General features: G+C 46.7%; 1 protein-coding gene across 1 annotated transcript; it reads right to left on the bottom strand.

Moving 5' to 3' along the window:
* Positions 1–14,228: 14,228 nt before the first annotated feature.
* On the bottom strand, positions 14,229–14,805 carry LOC149199959 (uncharacterized). Its single transcript, XM_089399490.1, has 2 exons — positions 14,652–14,805; positions 14,229–14,569 (listed from the first exon to the last, which is right to left on the bottom strand). The coding sequence occupies exons 1-2, from the start codon at positions 14,710–14,712 to the stop codon at positions 14,289–14,291; spliced, it is 342 nt and encodes a 113-aa protein (XP_089255616.1). The 5' UTR covers positions 14,713–14,805; the 3' UTR covers positions 14,229–14,288.
* Positions 14,806–15,790: the final 985 nt, after the last annotated feature.

Genomic DNA, 15,790 nt, shown 5'->3' with positions numbered 1-15,790 from the left:
ACCATTCCTTGGCTATACAAGCTAGCAAAAGATACGAAAGAGAATGCTAATTCGACAAACAGAAATTCGATCGTTTAGCCACAAAATCTTGAGGATCTCTCGATCCTCAAGATTCGCTTTCATCCATTAGTTTTCAATTAGTCTATATGATACTCATGGGTGAAAGGGATCGAGGACGATTTGACCCTTACCCATTAATGTATCTTTGTATTTAGCAAAGCATATTTTGACATTACAGTAATTTTTTACTTGTATTATTTCAATTAATGAGAAATACAAAGACTCTCTCTTAATCACGTTCTGAGCATTATCAGCAGTAACTTCTAGAGGCATTGGGCCTAGTCACTAGAAGATTCGTTGCTCCTTTGTGTCATAACTATTTCCTTATTTTCTGCAATTCTTTATTATTGTTCTTTCATAGAATCAAGTTATTTTTTATATCTGCATTTGAAATATATCTTTAAAAATGTTGCTTTAATACTATTTTTTAATGAGTTGCGTAAAATAAGTTGAGCGTTAGAGTTGATTGATGCTATTTTCGATTCATGTTCAAGATTGAAGTAGTTACTTATTGTTTATTGTTGTAGTATTTCTTTCCATTTACTAGATCATACAGTAGCCCATTAGATATGGTTTCTTTCAATGCATCTGCCTGAAATTCATTTCTTTTGCAAAATAGTTGCGATTGGATTTAGATTTATGGTTTTAGTTGTCTTTGATTGAACTTTGAGAATTAAGGATTTGTTAATACATTATTGCAACAACTTGATGAAGTATTAGACTCATTTAGTTACGTAACAACCACTTACCTCTATTGCACAAATAGTGATGAAATCCTTGAAATAAACAAACGAATCCTAGGTTGATAATGTAATGTAGGAATTAAGGTTGATTTAAATAGTCATCTTAGTGCACCAACATTTTGGCGTCGTTGCCAGGGAGGTTGTCAAAGATAATAGTTAGTTTGTGTCTCTGAAGGGAATTAGGTATTGAAAATGGGAGGTAAGAACCTGCGTACACAACAAGAAAAAATCATGCTTCTATTGCCTGCTCTCAAAAGATACACATAGGTTATATAGGAATGAATGACTAGGGGAAAAAAGATACCAATAGATCAGAAGACACTACCAAAAACCACCAAAGCCCAGGTATCAACGACCCTTGGGAAACCAACCTTCATAGATGAAATCATTTGGAAAGTTGAATCTTAGGCATCAGTAGGACCCTAGACAATATCTAGAAAGGGCTCTACTTCAATCCCTCAAGTAGAAGAATCACCAATTGCAGCTTACGCTGATATCAATAGCAAGACTAAAGGGTCAAAGAAAATTTTCCAAAGTCCAAATCAACAATACTCTGGTCGTTCAGAAGAGGGAAAATCATGTAATTTAAGAGAAGGAGAGGGAGAAACTAGTGGAGTTGCTAAGGAAGAGCCACAATTGTCTGAATTAGGATCTCCTATGATTCTAGATCTTAGCAGTGCAGTAAAGCCACTTCAGATCATGAGTACTCCACTCAATCAAATAATACCCCTTGAAATCCCTGAAGGATATTGGCACATATTCGACCAAATGGTGAATCAACCACCTCAAGGTTAGACCTCGATGTTGGAATATCCCATCGTCGACCCAGTAGCCAACGCCCCGATGAAAGTTATTCCCTTGCAAAATATCCCAACCTTTCATGGGATGACCTCAGAGGATCCAGATGCTTTCTTATTTGAGTTTGATGTCTTGTCCAAAGGTTATGATTATACCGCCGGTCCTCAAAAATTGAAGTTGTTCCCCTCTACCCTAAAAGGAGCATCTTTGTGATGGTTTATGGGTTTAGGCAGATGCACTATTAACTCCTGGGATGACATGAAAACTTCTTTTCTCACTAAATATCAGGACTATTGTAGGACTAGGGAATTAAAAGATGAAATCTTTAAAATTTCTACGAAGGATAATGAAACTCTAGAGGAATATGTCAAACGGTTTCAATATAATTTATAGAGATCCCCTCACTCCACATTACCAAAAGAAGTCCTGAAAGCCATTTTAATGAAAGGGATAAAAAAAGAATGGATAGAAATTTTAAATCTAATAGGGAAAGGTGACATTTCTCAAGAATACTATGATGAAATTGTCCGATTATGTATCAGGTTTTTGCGAGGTAGCACACACACCGGGTTAGGAAGCTGAGACTCCGTGACTAGAGGAAGAAAACCACCCAACAGAGGAGTGATGAGAGTAGAGCTCGACAACCTCCTGGAGGACTTTAAGATGGATAGCTTAGGCACGTTGAATACACAGTTAGATGTTTTACATGCTAGACAGAGACAAGCTGAGGAAGAATAGACGCTAGCCATATTATGCCCACAATGCCAAAAGAAGCACAGTCAACAGGAATGTCCTTTGGACATGATCCAGGTGTGCTCTATGTGCACCAAGGACCATGCCACAGATCAATGCCCATCACTTCTGGGGTTAAAATAAGTATTCAAGTAAGCTGAAGAAGGAACAAACCCGACACACTTAATAGCACAATGTCGACAATGGCAAGCACAACCCTTAGGTATGCCGCAAAACCCATCCTTGATTTTTCCTATGCAATATCCTCAATAGAAAAATCTTAGAACATCATGGCAAGGTCAACCGCCTTTCTTTGCCTGGAAATCCCAGCAGTACTCCATGTCACCCTAGTCGAAACAACCCTTCCCAGGGGCTAGTTGGCCATATCTACAATACTCTGCCCCTTTCTGGAAAATTTTAGATAGTAATCCTTACCCTTCACATTGGGTTGCTTCTACCTCACAGAACCCGAATTGGACTCAAAACTGGCAACGCCCTATGGGGATGAGAAATTTACCCATGGGAGCGGGTTCTCATCCTCAACCCACATTTCCCAGTCCGTTTTAGAACCCTCAGCCTTTAGTACACCCCCAACTACCAACTCAACCAAATATAAATCCTAATAACAATAGACCAGTCCAATATGTACAAATTCTCGAGAGTTCAAATAATGAGTGTTACACAGTAATTTATCACTGCCTTCCTGTCAGTCGCCCTGCTGTGTCCAGAAGTCACAATCACTAAGTGTTTGATCCCTGAACTGGCTTAAAACCCATTTTTCCAAAAGTTTTGTGCATCAGCGCGTCTGTTCCTAAAATAACCGCGATGACCAGCGCCTCACAGTGTTTTTCGTGCGCTGCCATCGCGGAAGAACATCACTTTTCCGCGATGACGCACAGCGCGGCTTTCCCGTGTTCTTCCGCGCTGACATGACTTGTTCAGTTATTGTTATGTGCTGACAGCGCGGCAGTCTCTATATAATCCGCGCTGATCCAGTTTGGGCGAATTTGTTCAAACAACCAGCCTTCCAGATCTCTCCAGGCTTGGTTGTTAGCTTTGTGAATATCGACTCCCTTCTATGGCATGTCTGTTCGACCCTTTGCAACTACTCCCCTTGAAGATAAGCTCATCCTTCCACCTTTTTAGGAGACTCCTTCTCCTATAAAAACTTCCACCATTACCATGAGCAGCTAGTTAGAAACTAGTGGGAACTAGCTAGACTTAGCTTGGATTGTACAGAGCTTGTAGTGCTCAGATTGCTGCTATAGGTTTGGTGTGTTAGGAGTGGAAGTGATTGATTGCTTGGGGAAGTTTGTTTGTGACATTTGTGTGAGAGAGAGAGAGTTGTTTATCTTGGGAGAACCTTCCTCAAAGGTGAATGCTTGAGATACATGCTGACTGATCCCTCCTGAGAAGTTTATCGACGTCAGAACATTTGGTTGTACTCTTCTCTATTCTGATTAATAATAGATGACTGCTATTATTGTTCCATTCTCGTTTGTTTATGCAATGGATAAATGTGAATTATGTCTTTTCTGACTGACATATAGTTACTTTTACTAGATTTCACGCTTGCGTTTGCCTTCTCTTCGTGTGTGCAGGTGTCCGTTCGCGGGGATCGCGGAGGACTGTGACCAGCCGAAGCGAAGAGGCGAAGGAGACATCTCTTCGTCCAACGACAGCGCAGGAATCCAAGTAGGTGCTCTTTACTTCTTGTTTAATTGTAACTAGGAACATGCGTGGCAGCATTGTGTGATTGTTGCTAGACCCCTATTGGGCTAGTAGGGATCGCCTCTATCCGTAGAGGGGATTTACCTTCCCAACAATTTGGCGACTCCACTGGGGACCAGCCTTTTTGTCTCTTGAGTCCACTTTTGTGTTTGGCTTTGATTGATCTCTTTTTGGGTTTTTGGGATTGTCTTTATTGCTTATGAACTTTCTGGGTGTTTCTGGAAAGCGTCTTTATTATTAAAAAAGCTCCTGCCTTTGGTTTGGGAAGTTTTTATTTTGGCTTTCCTTGTTTTTTACTCCCAGCGCGTTTTATTTCGGAACAGTCGCGCTGACATCGCGACTCTGTTCTTTGGTTTTCTCTTCATCGCGCCTGTACGTCTAACAGCCGCGCTGACCTCGTTTTCAAAGGCAGCGCGCTTTATTCGTGTTCTTCCGCGCTGACATCGGGCCCCCTCTTCTTTGCGATTTTGGTCATCGCGTCTGTGTGCCTAATATCCGCGCTGACCTCATTTGTCCTAGGGCAGCGCGCTTTTTCCCTGACTTTCCGCGCTGACGTCGCAAAGTTGCTGAAGGCCTCCCCCTGTCAGCGCCAAGTTGCTGAAGGCTACCCGCGCTGAGCCCGAAAAACTCATTTTTGTCCAAATTGACCTCCTGAACCTCTTGCTGTGACTTTCCCTTCTTCTCCCCACTTGTCTGATGACTTGTTTTTCACTCTCTGAACTTTGAACTGTTTGATTACGGAGCTCAACTCCATAGGGTTTCGTTTTGCTTGGTTTTAAGTTTGCAAACAACTTCCCTTCTAGCTGCTTGGTTCGTGTTTTCATCCTTGCTTTTGCGATTACTGGATTGTGTTTGGGTCTCTAATTGACTGGTTGCGACTCTGGTCCGTCGGATGTTTTCTTTTCTCTATTGATTTCGCACTCTGAACCCTAGGACATCTAGTGGCCGTTTGTGTGTCAAGCCTCCCGTGAGGATCCCTGTTTGCTTGATTGACCAGCTCGTTCTAGACTCGTTTTCGCATTTTTTCAGTAATTGTCAGAGTGTATTGGATTATGCTTCCAAGTGGTCTTTTTCGCTTCCTCCTTGCTTGCGATCCTTGCTTGTTTTGCAGAGCTTAGATCACATAGCTCGTGCATTGCCTCGTTTCCTTTTGATTTCGAGACTTCGGTTGAGTGTTTTTGGGAACTTTGTGTGTTCTCACTAAGTAGTTTACTTGGTGTTCAGGTTCCTCCAAATTCCTTTAGGTGTTTTATATCACTAAAAAGAAAACGAATTAGTAGCTTGCTTTAAAACTCAAAAAGGAAAAGAACATTTCATTGATTTGCATTTTCAAAAGAAAAGTTTCCTTTCCTCGCTTTAGTTGCATTTAGCTGCTTGTTTGTTTGTATTCGTTTTGTTTAAAAAATTCTTTGCTCTCTCGTAACTAGAATTCATCGAACGAAACGAAATTCTTTTGCATATAGATTGCATCTAAGTAATTGTGAGCGAACATATGATAGAGCTTGAAATCGAAACTTAATCTCAAGATCAACTATAAAATGAACCAAATGAATCTAAAAACGCATTGGAACTAAACGCAAATATTTAGAGGTCTAGGTTAGAGACGTGTTCCGGCGTCTTAAAACATAGTCACTGTTGTTTCACATTAGGTTGGGTGATTCCTCCTTCTGTGACTCGATAGTGGTCTAATACGGACTGCGCTCCCACGTACCGTCGCGTATATAGGGAGACCCCACTAGGCTTTTATCCTTTATCCATAGGAAGCCGAGTCGGCCGCCCTACAATTCGCAATGCAGTGAACACAGCATTCACGAAGATTGACCACCCGTACCCTAAAAAGTATTCTGTGGTTTTGCGAAGAGTTTGGCACACCCTCTACCTAGAGTTCCAGAGCAGTCGCTTTTGATCCTTTTCGGACTCCCTAAACGAAAAGGTGCCTGTGAGCGTCTTGTCACTTCGTGCTCATTAAACATTCGAAGGAGACTGGAGTCATCTTTGTCCTTTTCTCGACTCCTGAAATATGAAAAGGTCAAGTTTGGTTATTGCGTCTTAAAATTAATTTGGCCACGATAACATCTCCTTTTCTAGGTCTTGTGTGCGATAGTTTTGAGTAGGCTTTTATTGATAGTTTCCTTTAAGAGTTCTAATGGGTCTGGTCATCCTGGCTGACCCATCAACTTCCGGTATAAGTGACAAAGGTTCTCAATCCTCTGTTGCTCCTGAGGTACCAGTTGAAGGCGGTACTCTTCCCATTGTTCCGAGTATCCAGCCTATTAACGCACGGTCCCCAGGCAACCCAGATTACTTGGAGGATTGGAATCCCGTCTGGGAAGAAGATTGGGATACCCCCCGTACCCCTTTAGGTATGTCATCTCCGATGGAGGGGGCAGCTTCCAGCACGGGTGAGACACCCGCAGTCACAGACATCGAGACACCCGCGGTCACAGACATTGAGACCCCGATCCCGTCTTCATCTCCCCTCCCTCCACGATATCAATCGCTAAGGGATAGGTATGATGCTAGAACGACTTCTACCACTATATGGGATCCTACTCTCGCTGCCTCGATCGGCCCTTTTGTTTCGCAGCCTCTTTTCCCACCCCTCACGTCAGAACTCAACCCGCCCGTCACCTCAGTTCCCGCTCAACCTACTGTTTGTGTAGCACGTTCGACTCCGGTCGTCAGTGCTGTACCGATTCCCTCGTCTGAAGTTCCTCAAGCTGGTTCTTTTGTTGGAGGCATTCCAGGATCAGGACCGTATGATGCTTATGGGGAACCTATAACGGACCCAGATTACGATGGTCCTGTTTTCTTGTTCGATGCAAATGGTGAGTTCCTTGAGGAAATCTCAGGTCTCCCTCGTCACCCTTTCGAAGAGAACGAGGAATCTTTGAATGTCATGTATGACCACACTACTAAGTACTTTGGAAACCGAGACCCTCCTCGGCAGCCCATAAGACCACCCAATCAGGACCCGTCATTCTACGTGCAGCCCCCTCAAGGGCAACCATTGTATGGCCTGCCTGACCCAGGACAATCTGGGCATCCACAAGGTCAACCTTACCAGGAACAACCTATGGACATGGGAGGTCCGCCATACCCATATCAGAATCAACCTACTGGGCAGCCAGAGCAACCGTCTTTTCAAGACCAGCTTGGTTTCCAGCCAGGGTACCCCTCTGGACAAACTGGCTCAGTTTACAATCCTTCAAATCAACCAGCCGTCCAGCAAGGGTATCCCTATGGCCAGGGTGAACAACCCTATGTTCAACAGGGCCCACCTACCCCTCGAAACGCAAATCCTTCTGGGCAAGGGGGGCAACCCTCTGCCCAGCCTATATACCAAAGCGGGCAGCCTGCCGTACAGCAAGCCCAACCCTCTTCCCAACCCAGTTACGGTGGGGGACAAACGGGCCAACCGTCTATACAGCCAAATCAACCCGGGGTCTACCCTCACCGTCAACCTGGACAAGCTGGCCAGCCTCGGCGTCAACCAGCTATCCAACCAATTCGACCACCCGCTCCGCGAAGACAACCCTTGGTGGCACATGGACAACCTGGCATTCAGCAAGGCTATCCTGCTGGCCAACCAGGTCCATCTCGAATCCGACCAAGTCAACCTTCGGGACATGTGGTCCAACCTCAACCGGTTCAAGGACAGTACTCTGGGCCTCGGACTCAAACAGGTTATCAACCTCCATATCAAACGCAGCCTGCCTACCAGGCTCCGTATGCGACCCAGCAGTCACATGGCTACCAGCAACCCCAGGGGCAAAATCAGTATGCTCCTTACCAAAATTATCAGCAACCACAGGTCACTCCCTATCAAAATTATCAATATGGTCAACCTGGCGGGCAAGCTGCTAATTCATGGGGAGCTGGGGGGCAAACACAGGGACAGTCGTCCGCACACGGACAAAACTCATACGGACAAACTCCCTATGTGCCAGGTCCTTTCGGACCAGGTCCATCGGGACAAAATTCCTATGCGGCCGGTCCTTTTGGGCCAGGTCCGTCTGGACAAAGTTCGTGGGGGCAACCCCAATCTGGGTGGAACCCTAATACCGCCTCGAACCCTCAGCCACATATGTCCTTCAACCCGCAGCTACCATTTTTGGCTACGTTGGAACTACCCGATGTGTCCAAGTTAACAAACGATCCTATTTTGCATAACTCATATTGGCCACCGGTTCCGACCAAAATACCAGGTGACTGTCCAAAGTTCGACGGCAAAGCCGGAGAGGATCCTCAAGCCCACGTAATGACATATCACCTTTGGTGTTCATCTAACTCATGGCTTGATGATTCTATCCGACTGCGCCTCTTCCAGAGGACCCTCACTGGTTCAGCCGCAAAATGGTACATCGAACTTAATCGCGGTATGTTTTCAGACTTTAACTCGTTGGCTATGGCCTTTCTTACTCATTTTCAGTTACCCATTCGGTACGAGACTGGGACCCATTTGCTCACGTCTCTGAAACAGGATACGGCAACGCACATCTCTGATCATATACATGAATGGAGAAGGCGCCGTCGTTTGATTAAATTTTGGATTCCCGATCAACTCCTGACCGACTGGTTTACCACGTCCTTTGTCCCTAAAATTGCCAAAGATATTGCAATGGGGGCGTGTGTAACTGAAGAGCAAGCGATTGCGCGAGCTCAATACCTCGACTTAGTATATTCTCAGTCAGGTACTTTGTATGACTATTTGCCAGATGCCCCGAGGCACGGACAAACCAAAGCTCCACCGAAACCGTCTGTTGATGGAGTTATTGGCTCCGTGAATTCACCAAGTAAGAAATCAACCGCAAACTCTGGGAAGCAGAAACAAAACGCCTCTAACGAGAATGCTTCTCAGAGCCCATCTATTCCTGGGAATACCTCCGAGGTAAATGCCGTTCAGTCCACCGCGGCAGACAAATCCTCGAAAGGCAAAAAGAAAGGAAAGGCCAAAGAAAAATCTGGACAACCTAAGCAGAATCCTCCTAAACCTCCTGCCGAGGAAGGAGCCAAGCGGAAGCCTAAGTATCCCTGCCTCATTTGCGAGGAGGATCACTACACCAAGGACTGCTCCAGGCGGTCCGAGGTTAGTCGGCTTTTAAAAGGTGCTTCAGGGTCCCCCGTCGTGCTTAAAGAGCCTTTCCCATCCCAGCAGACGCATCAGGTGGCAGACCCTTCTCAATCCTCTTCCTCGTTCGGTTCTCAAGTATTCATGGCGGGAACCATCCCCGTCCACGTTACGACTCGAACGAAAGAATATCCATCTTCAGTCGGGAAGGAGCCGGAGGTCCCCTCCAGCGCTCCCGCATCTAGTTCTGGCCCTCTTCACATTGAACGGCCCAGCACCGAGACGATCCCCCGACCCCCTCCCAAAGGTGTACTCAGGAAGTCATCTTATAACCCCAATGCTCGTGCCGCTCAGCATTATAGCATTGTCGAGGACTTAGCTCAGGCTCCGTCTGCTATGTCCGCGTTAGAAGTCCTCCAGAGCTTCCCCTCCCAGAGGAAGTCCCTGCTATCAGCAATTGGTGGCATCGACCCGGCAGATTCGGATTTAATTTCTTTTGACCTCGAAGGTTTCACGCAGAGATTACCTCATCAGGTGGCCTTCCTTATACAAGTTCTCATCAAAGGCAAGACAATTCACCGTACTGTCATTGATGAAGGAGCCTCAACCTGCATCATGTCGGTTGCTTGATGGAAGGCTATTGGTTCGCCTGCTCTGAGCCAGTCTCCCACCACCCTAGAGGCGTTCGACGGAAGAGAATCGCGTCCACTTGGTATCCTCCCGCGTTTACCTATCTCTTTAGAAGGGAAAACTGTAGAAGTCGAGGTTGAAGTCGTTGACGCTAATCTCACTTACAACCTCCTTCTAGGACGAAGCTGGACTTATGCCATGCAAGCCATGGCTTCCTCCTTATTCCGTGTCGTTCATTTTCCCCATCAAGGAAAAATTGTCACGGTGGACCAGCTGTCCTTTTTTGCTTCCTCTTCTGAAGGGAATGTACCATTCGTGGAGCATACCTTCAAATCGCTCGAGAGCGTGGGTGCCGGATTATTTAAAGATCCCTCCTTGATGGGAGTCTTTCCCCTCCCACCTCCAAATCTCGCCTCCGTTAACATGATCACAACGCATTCTGATCCATGGGTTCTCCCTCCCGTGAATCAAGAAGACTCCTGGGGCGAGATGATGCCGTTGAGCCCAGCCGAGATCAACTACATCGAAATAGTTGCTCCATCGGCTTCAACCTCCGAACCTGCTATTCCAGGCAGCGTTCCTGATTCACCTGAAACCTTCCCTTGGTTGGGAGAGAAGGCCACCTCGGACCCCCTGAAGGAATCATTCCCATCCGACGAGGCTATTATCGAGACTATGTCTCCCGAAGAGCTCCCTTGGTCAGATCACCACCATCGCTCTTCGTTCCTCCCTCCTCATTCGAAAATGGCCACGTGTCTCGGAAAGTTTGCTTCATGTCTCCCACATATCCCTCTCCAAACACCTATCCAGTTATATCAAGTGTCTTCGGAAGGGAACATGGGTAACATTACGCAGACTTTGGCTATCGACATCTCTGTCAAAACAGGGGTTGTCGAAAATATTCATATTGGAGTCACATGTACTCCTGAGGAAATTCAAATCTACAAAGATCTATTTCGTGAATTTCGTGATGTTTTCGCATGGTCTTACGAAGAAATTCCCGGCATTGACCCCAGTATCGTGGAGCACGAAATCCCTACCTATCCTGGGGCTAAGCCTGTTCGACAGCGTTTACGCCCAGTGCACCCTCGAAAGGCTACAGCCATCAAGGCCGAAGTTGAAAAGCTTTTTCGAGCTGGTTTCATTTATGCCATTCCCCTCACGGAATGGGTATCTAATATAGTTCCTGTCAATAAAAAATAGGGCACTATTCGGGTTTGTGTTGACTATCGCAATATCAATCGCGCCTGTCCAAAAGATAACTTTCCTACGCCTTTTATTGATCAGCTTATCGATGATTGCGCAGGAAGCGAAATTTATTCGTTCATGGACGGCTTCTCTGGTTACAACCAGATCAGCATAGCCCCCACAGACCAGCACAAGACTGCTTTCATTTGTCCTTGGGGCACCTTCGCTTACAAGAAGCTACCTTTCGGTCTCAAAAATGCCGGCGCCACTTTCCAACGTGCGATGTCGTATGCTTTTCATGATATCCGAAACATCGTACAACCTTACCTGGATGACCTACCCGCTCATTCAGCTAAACGTCAAGACCATCCATCTCATTTACGCGAAATCTTCCTTCGCTGTCGACACTACCGTATTCGACTCAATCCGCATAAGTGTGTCTTCTGCGTGGAATCTGGCCGACTACTCGAGTTTATCGTCTCCCGAGAGGGCATCCGCTTGGATCCCCTTAAAGTCGAGGCCATTGTGAATCTTCCTCCCCCTGCCACTCTACAGCAATTACAAAGCTTGCAGGGAAAAGCCAATTTTCTCAGACGATTCATCCCAAATTATGCCGAGGTGGCCAAGGGTTTCACGCGATTACTAAAGCGAGACACGCCCTTTCATTGGGACGCTATCGCTCAGCAATCTTTTGAGCGTCTTAAAGACCTTCTGGTCTCAGCTCCGCTCCTAAGACCTCCAAATTACCACCGTGACTACACCCTTTATCTGGCCGCTGCCGATACCACCATCGGCATGGTTTTAGTGCAAGACGATGACGATGGCTCGGAGCACGTTGTATACTATCTTAGTCGCAACCTCCTCGATACAGAGACTCGCTATGCATATGTCGAAAAGTTGGCATTGGCCGCTGTCTGTGCCGTCCAACGTTTCCGTCATTACATCCTGTTGCGCACAACGACCGTGATCTCTGACTGCAACCCCATGACCTATATTTTGTCACGTCAGTTGCTGGGGGGCAAATACTCGAAGTGGATCGTAATCCTCCAAGAGTTCGACTTGGAATTTACTGCCGCCAAGTCTAAGAAATCACTGGTCTTTGCTGAACTGCTCTGTTCCTTACCAACTCAGTCTGCACCATCACATTCAGAGGAGCAAATTCCGGATGAAATGCTCTTTCTCATCAGCACTCTCGACCCATGGTACGGGGACATCATTGTATATTTACAAACATCTTCGTTTCGTCCCAATACATCAAAGGAAGCTCGACGACGGATACGTCATCAGGCTCAACCGTATCGCATTTTAGGCGACACCCTGTACCGCCTCGGCATCGATTCTATTCTTCGCCGATGCTTAACTCTCGAGGAAGCTGAGCGAGTCATGAATGACTGCCACTCCGGCGCTTGTGGCGGCCATATGTCCGGATACGCTACCGCTCAAAAGATCCTCCGCGCTGGTTATTTCTGGCCTTCTATATTCAAGGATTGCATCCTTGCTGTACGCGCATGCCATGAATGCCAGGTTTACCACCGGAAGATGCGTGCACCTGTTGCACCACTGCACCCTGTTGTAACCGTAGGTCCATTTGCCAAATGGGGCATCGATTATACGTCCTGTAACCCTCGTTCGGCCGGGGGGCATGGGTACATTATCGTTGCCGTCGATTATTTCACCAAGTGGGCCGAAGCAATGCCTACATTAAACGAAGACGGTCACACAGCGACGCAGTTTTTATTCAATCATATCATCACTCGCTTCGGAGTCCCTCAGGCTATTGTTACAGATCATGGAAAGCATTTCCGAAATCATATGATGACAGAGTTAACGAGCCAGTTAGGCTTGCGTCAAGATAGTTCGTCACCGTACTATCCTCAATCTAACAGTCAAGTTGAAGCCGTGAACAAAGTTTTGATCACCATGCTTCAACGCACCGTCAATACACACAAGTCAAACTGGCATCTAATGCTTTTCCCAGCCTTGTGGGCCTACCGGACTTCTGTGAAGGATGCCACCGGTTTCACCCCGTTTCAACTGGTCTATGGACTGGAGGCTACCCTTCCCGTCGAATGTGAAATTCCTTCATTAAAATTAGCTGTCGAGTTGCTTCCCAACACCACTCCGGTGGAGGAACGGCTTCTTTACCTAGAACGGTTAGACGAGACTCGTCGTTTGGCCTCTCTGGCTATCGAAGCGCAGAAGAAGAGAGTCAAAGCTCACTTCGATCAGAATATTCATCCTCGTTCCTTTGTTGAGGGAGATTTAGTACTGCTCTACGATCAAGCTAAGGATAAGCTGGGGGCAGGAAAACTCGAATCCATGTGGTTAGGTCCCTACATCGTGAAACGTGTTTTACAAAAGGTCGCATATGAGTTGATTGATTATGAAGGAAATCCTCTTGACAAGCCCCGAAATGGGCTGTATCTGAAGAAGTACTATGCATAGCTGCTCACAGTCACTTTGTATATACGTGTGTTTTTGAGTTTTTACTGCATGAGTTTCTTTTGCTTTGGTGTGAAGGCGTGTTTTTGCCCCTTATTATGCTTTCTCTTTCCTGCGTAGATGTCTCGTACTCCTTATGTTGGTTTCGCTGATGGTGCCTGCCGTAGTACTTGTAATTTGTCTTCGGCAGCGTGGGTGATCTACGATCCTCACGGGGAGTTGATAAACCTGCAGGGTGTATGCCTAGGTCGTACCACTAACAACGTTGCCGAGTACAGTGCTGTAATAGAATTACTTGCCGAAGCAGTTGACCTCGGCATCCGAGAGCTAGTGGTGAACCTGGACTCCAAGCTGGTTGTCCATCAACTCAACAGGCGATATTCCGTCAGAGACCAGCGCATATTAAGGTTGTACCTACGTGTAAGATTGTTAGAACGGAATTTCGATTACATTACTTATCAACATATTCCGAGACGATTAAATACGTTGACTGATGCATTGGCAAATCGTGTATTAGATAGACATTTGCGAAATAGATAAACATCATACAAGGAAGGAAAGAACAGCATAGTAAGACCATAAGCATATGTAAATAAATCATTTCAAGCATAGTTTGCACGTGTGTGTTTTTAAGCTTGCATTAAACATATAAAATCCATGAGTCGAGTGTCGTGCAAATTCATACATAAGATCACAAATTGTACTGAACAAACGCATAACACAAGATAACACATCATCACATGTAACAACGACTCATCCAAAAATCGGTATGTATATATATATATATCGTGTGGCGCACTGAGGCGCTCAAAAATAGAAGTACGTGTCCCAAAATCTCAATACATCTGAGTCATAATGTCTCAAAATAAACAGTGGAAATAAAACCTAGGTGACTAATCGGCTGGATGGTGCTCTCTGTAGTACACAGCCGCTCGTGCCACCCGCCTCAGAAGGCGGTGCACTCTGGGTTCCACACCCACTGTGTGGATCTGATGCTCCACAGGAACCTCTTCGACCCCCTGGAAGTCCGGCACCCCCTCCAGCAACCCCTCAAGGTTGCGAGCCACAATCTCTGGTGTGTTGGCCCCTGGAGGGGCTAAGGCCAAAGCTCCGGCTCCCGGGCCCTCTCTCCGTGCCGTGGCAGCCAGGCCAATCGGTCTAGTAGGCCCCACATCTGCATGACAAGACATTTATTAGGACATGTACATAAAAAATTTAAAAACAATACAAAACTCAAAAGACAAAAAGTGTCATACCTGCATCATCCCACTGTTCACCCGGAGGCAGCACCAAGTCAGGATCATTGCGGAAATCCATCCCCGCATATGGCCAATCCTGTACGAAGATCTCCTGTTGGTCCAACCAGTCTCTGAAAAATACCCCCCAGCTATGTGGTCGGCCGCCACCCCCACGTGGCATAATCCGAGCCCATCGTGAGGCCCTCGTCTCTCGAGGATCTCTGGGGGCATCCACAGCCATAGACTGCAGTCGCATGGCTGGTACTCGCTCCAGAATGAGCGGGACCAGGATCGATCCATACCCGAACTGCTTCGTCTCTCCGCGACGATAGTTGCTCAATTGCCTCTTCATGTTGTTGCACACTGCAGTGCACCAGTCAAACACGGTAGGCTCGAGGCACTCAAGGGCTAGTAGGAGATGGGTCTTGGATGCCTCGTGGTTCGCCATGCTACCCGCTGCCCGGGTCACCATGAACAGGATGGTGCGCAGCACTATGTCTCTCACTGTGGGGATCGAGCACTTCCCACTCCGCGTTTTCACCGCCCCCGGGCAAACCTCAGCCATCAGGTCATCCAGAGTACCGCCGCTAGGTCGCTGCCCCTCCAAGATGGGCCTCGCACCTCGGCGCGACAACCCAGTCAAGAAAAAGATATCCATGTGGTCAAACTCAATGTCGTGACCACGGATGGTGAATTTTTGGTCCACCGGGTTCCATGCCCTGATCAGCAGCTCCAGCAGATCATGTTGGGCCCTCAGACGCGGCGTAAGGAAGAATTTCATGAATCCACACGCCCGCATGGCGTTGCAGCAATTTACGTCTCCCCAAGCAGCCACATCCTCTACATCGTGAACTCTCTCTTGCCATTGAAAGGCCATGATGTCCTGCATGAACAATAAAAACCAATCAGAGTTGTTTTCATGGAGAAATTTACGTTCATTTATTAAAAAACAAAACTTTTCCGCGCCATCGCGGCTGTTTTAGGGACAGCCGCGATGACAATGGCGGCTCTGTGTAAAAATGCGAGGTCAGCGCGGAAGAACACGCCTTTTCCGCGCTGACCCGAAGTCGGTTACATTAGCTATTTTTCGGTCAGCGCGACCCCGTGGGCAATTTCCGCGCTGACCGAGGGCGCACCCATGCAAATAAAAAATGCCC

The sequence above is a fragment of the Pinus tabuliformis genome, chromosome 2_1 (genome assembly GCF_031772625.1).
Source record: "Pinus tabuliformis cultivar Carrire ecotype Pingquan chromosome 2_1, CPIR1, whole genome shotgun sequence".
Classification (NCBI taxonomy): domain Eukaryota; kingdom Viridiplantae; phylum Streptophyta; class Pinopsida; order Pinales; family Pinaceae; genus Pinus; species Pinus tabuliformis.
This window is presented reverse-complemented; position numbering and strand designations above follow the sequence as displayed.

Coding starts and splice junctions, on each gene's coding strand:
- LOC149199959 (XM_089399490.1), bottom strand. CDS start 14,712: ATGGATTTCCGCAATGATCCTGACTTGGTGCTGCCTCCGGGTGAACAG. Junction 14,570..14,651: donor TGAACAGTGGGATGATGCAG/GTATGACACTTT, acceptor CTTGTCATGCAG/ATGTGGGGCCTACTAGACCG.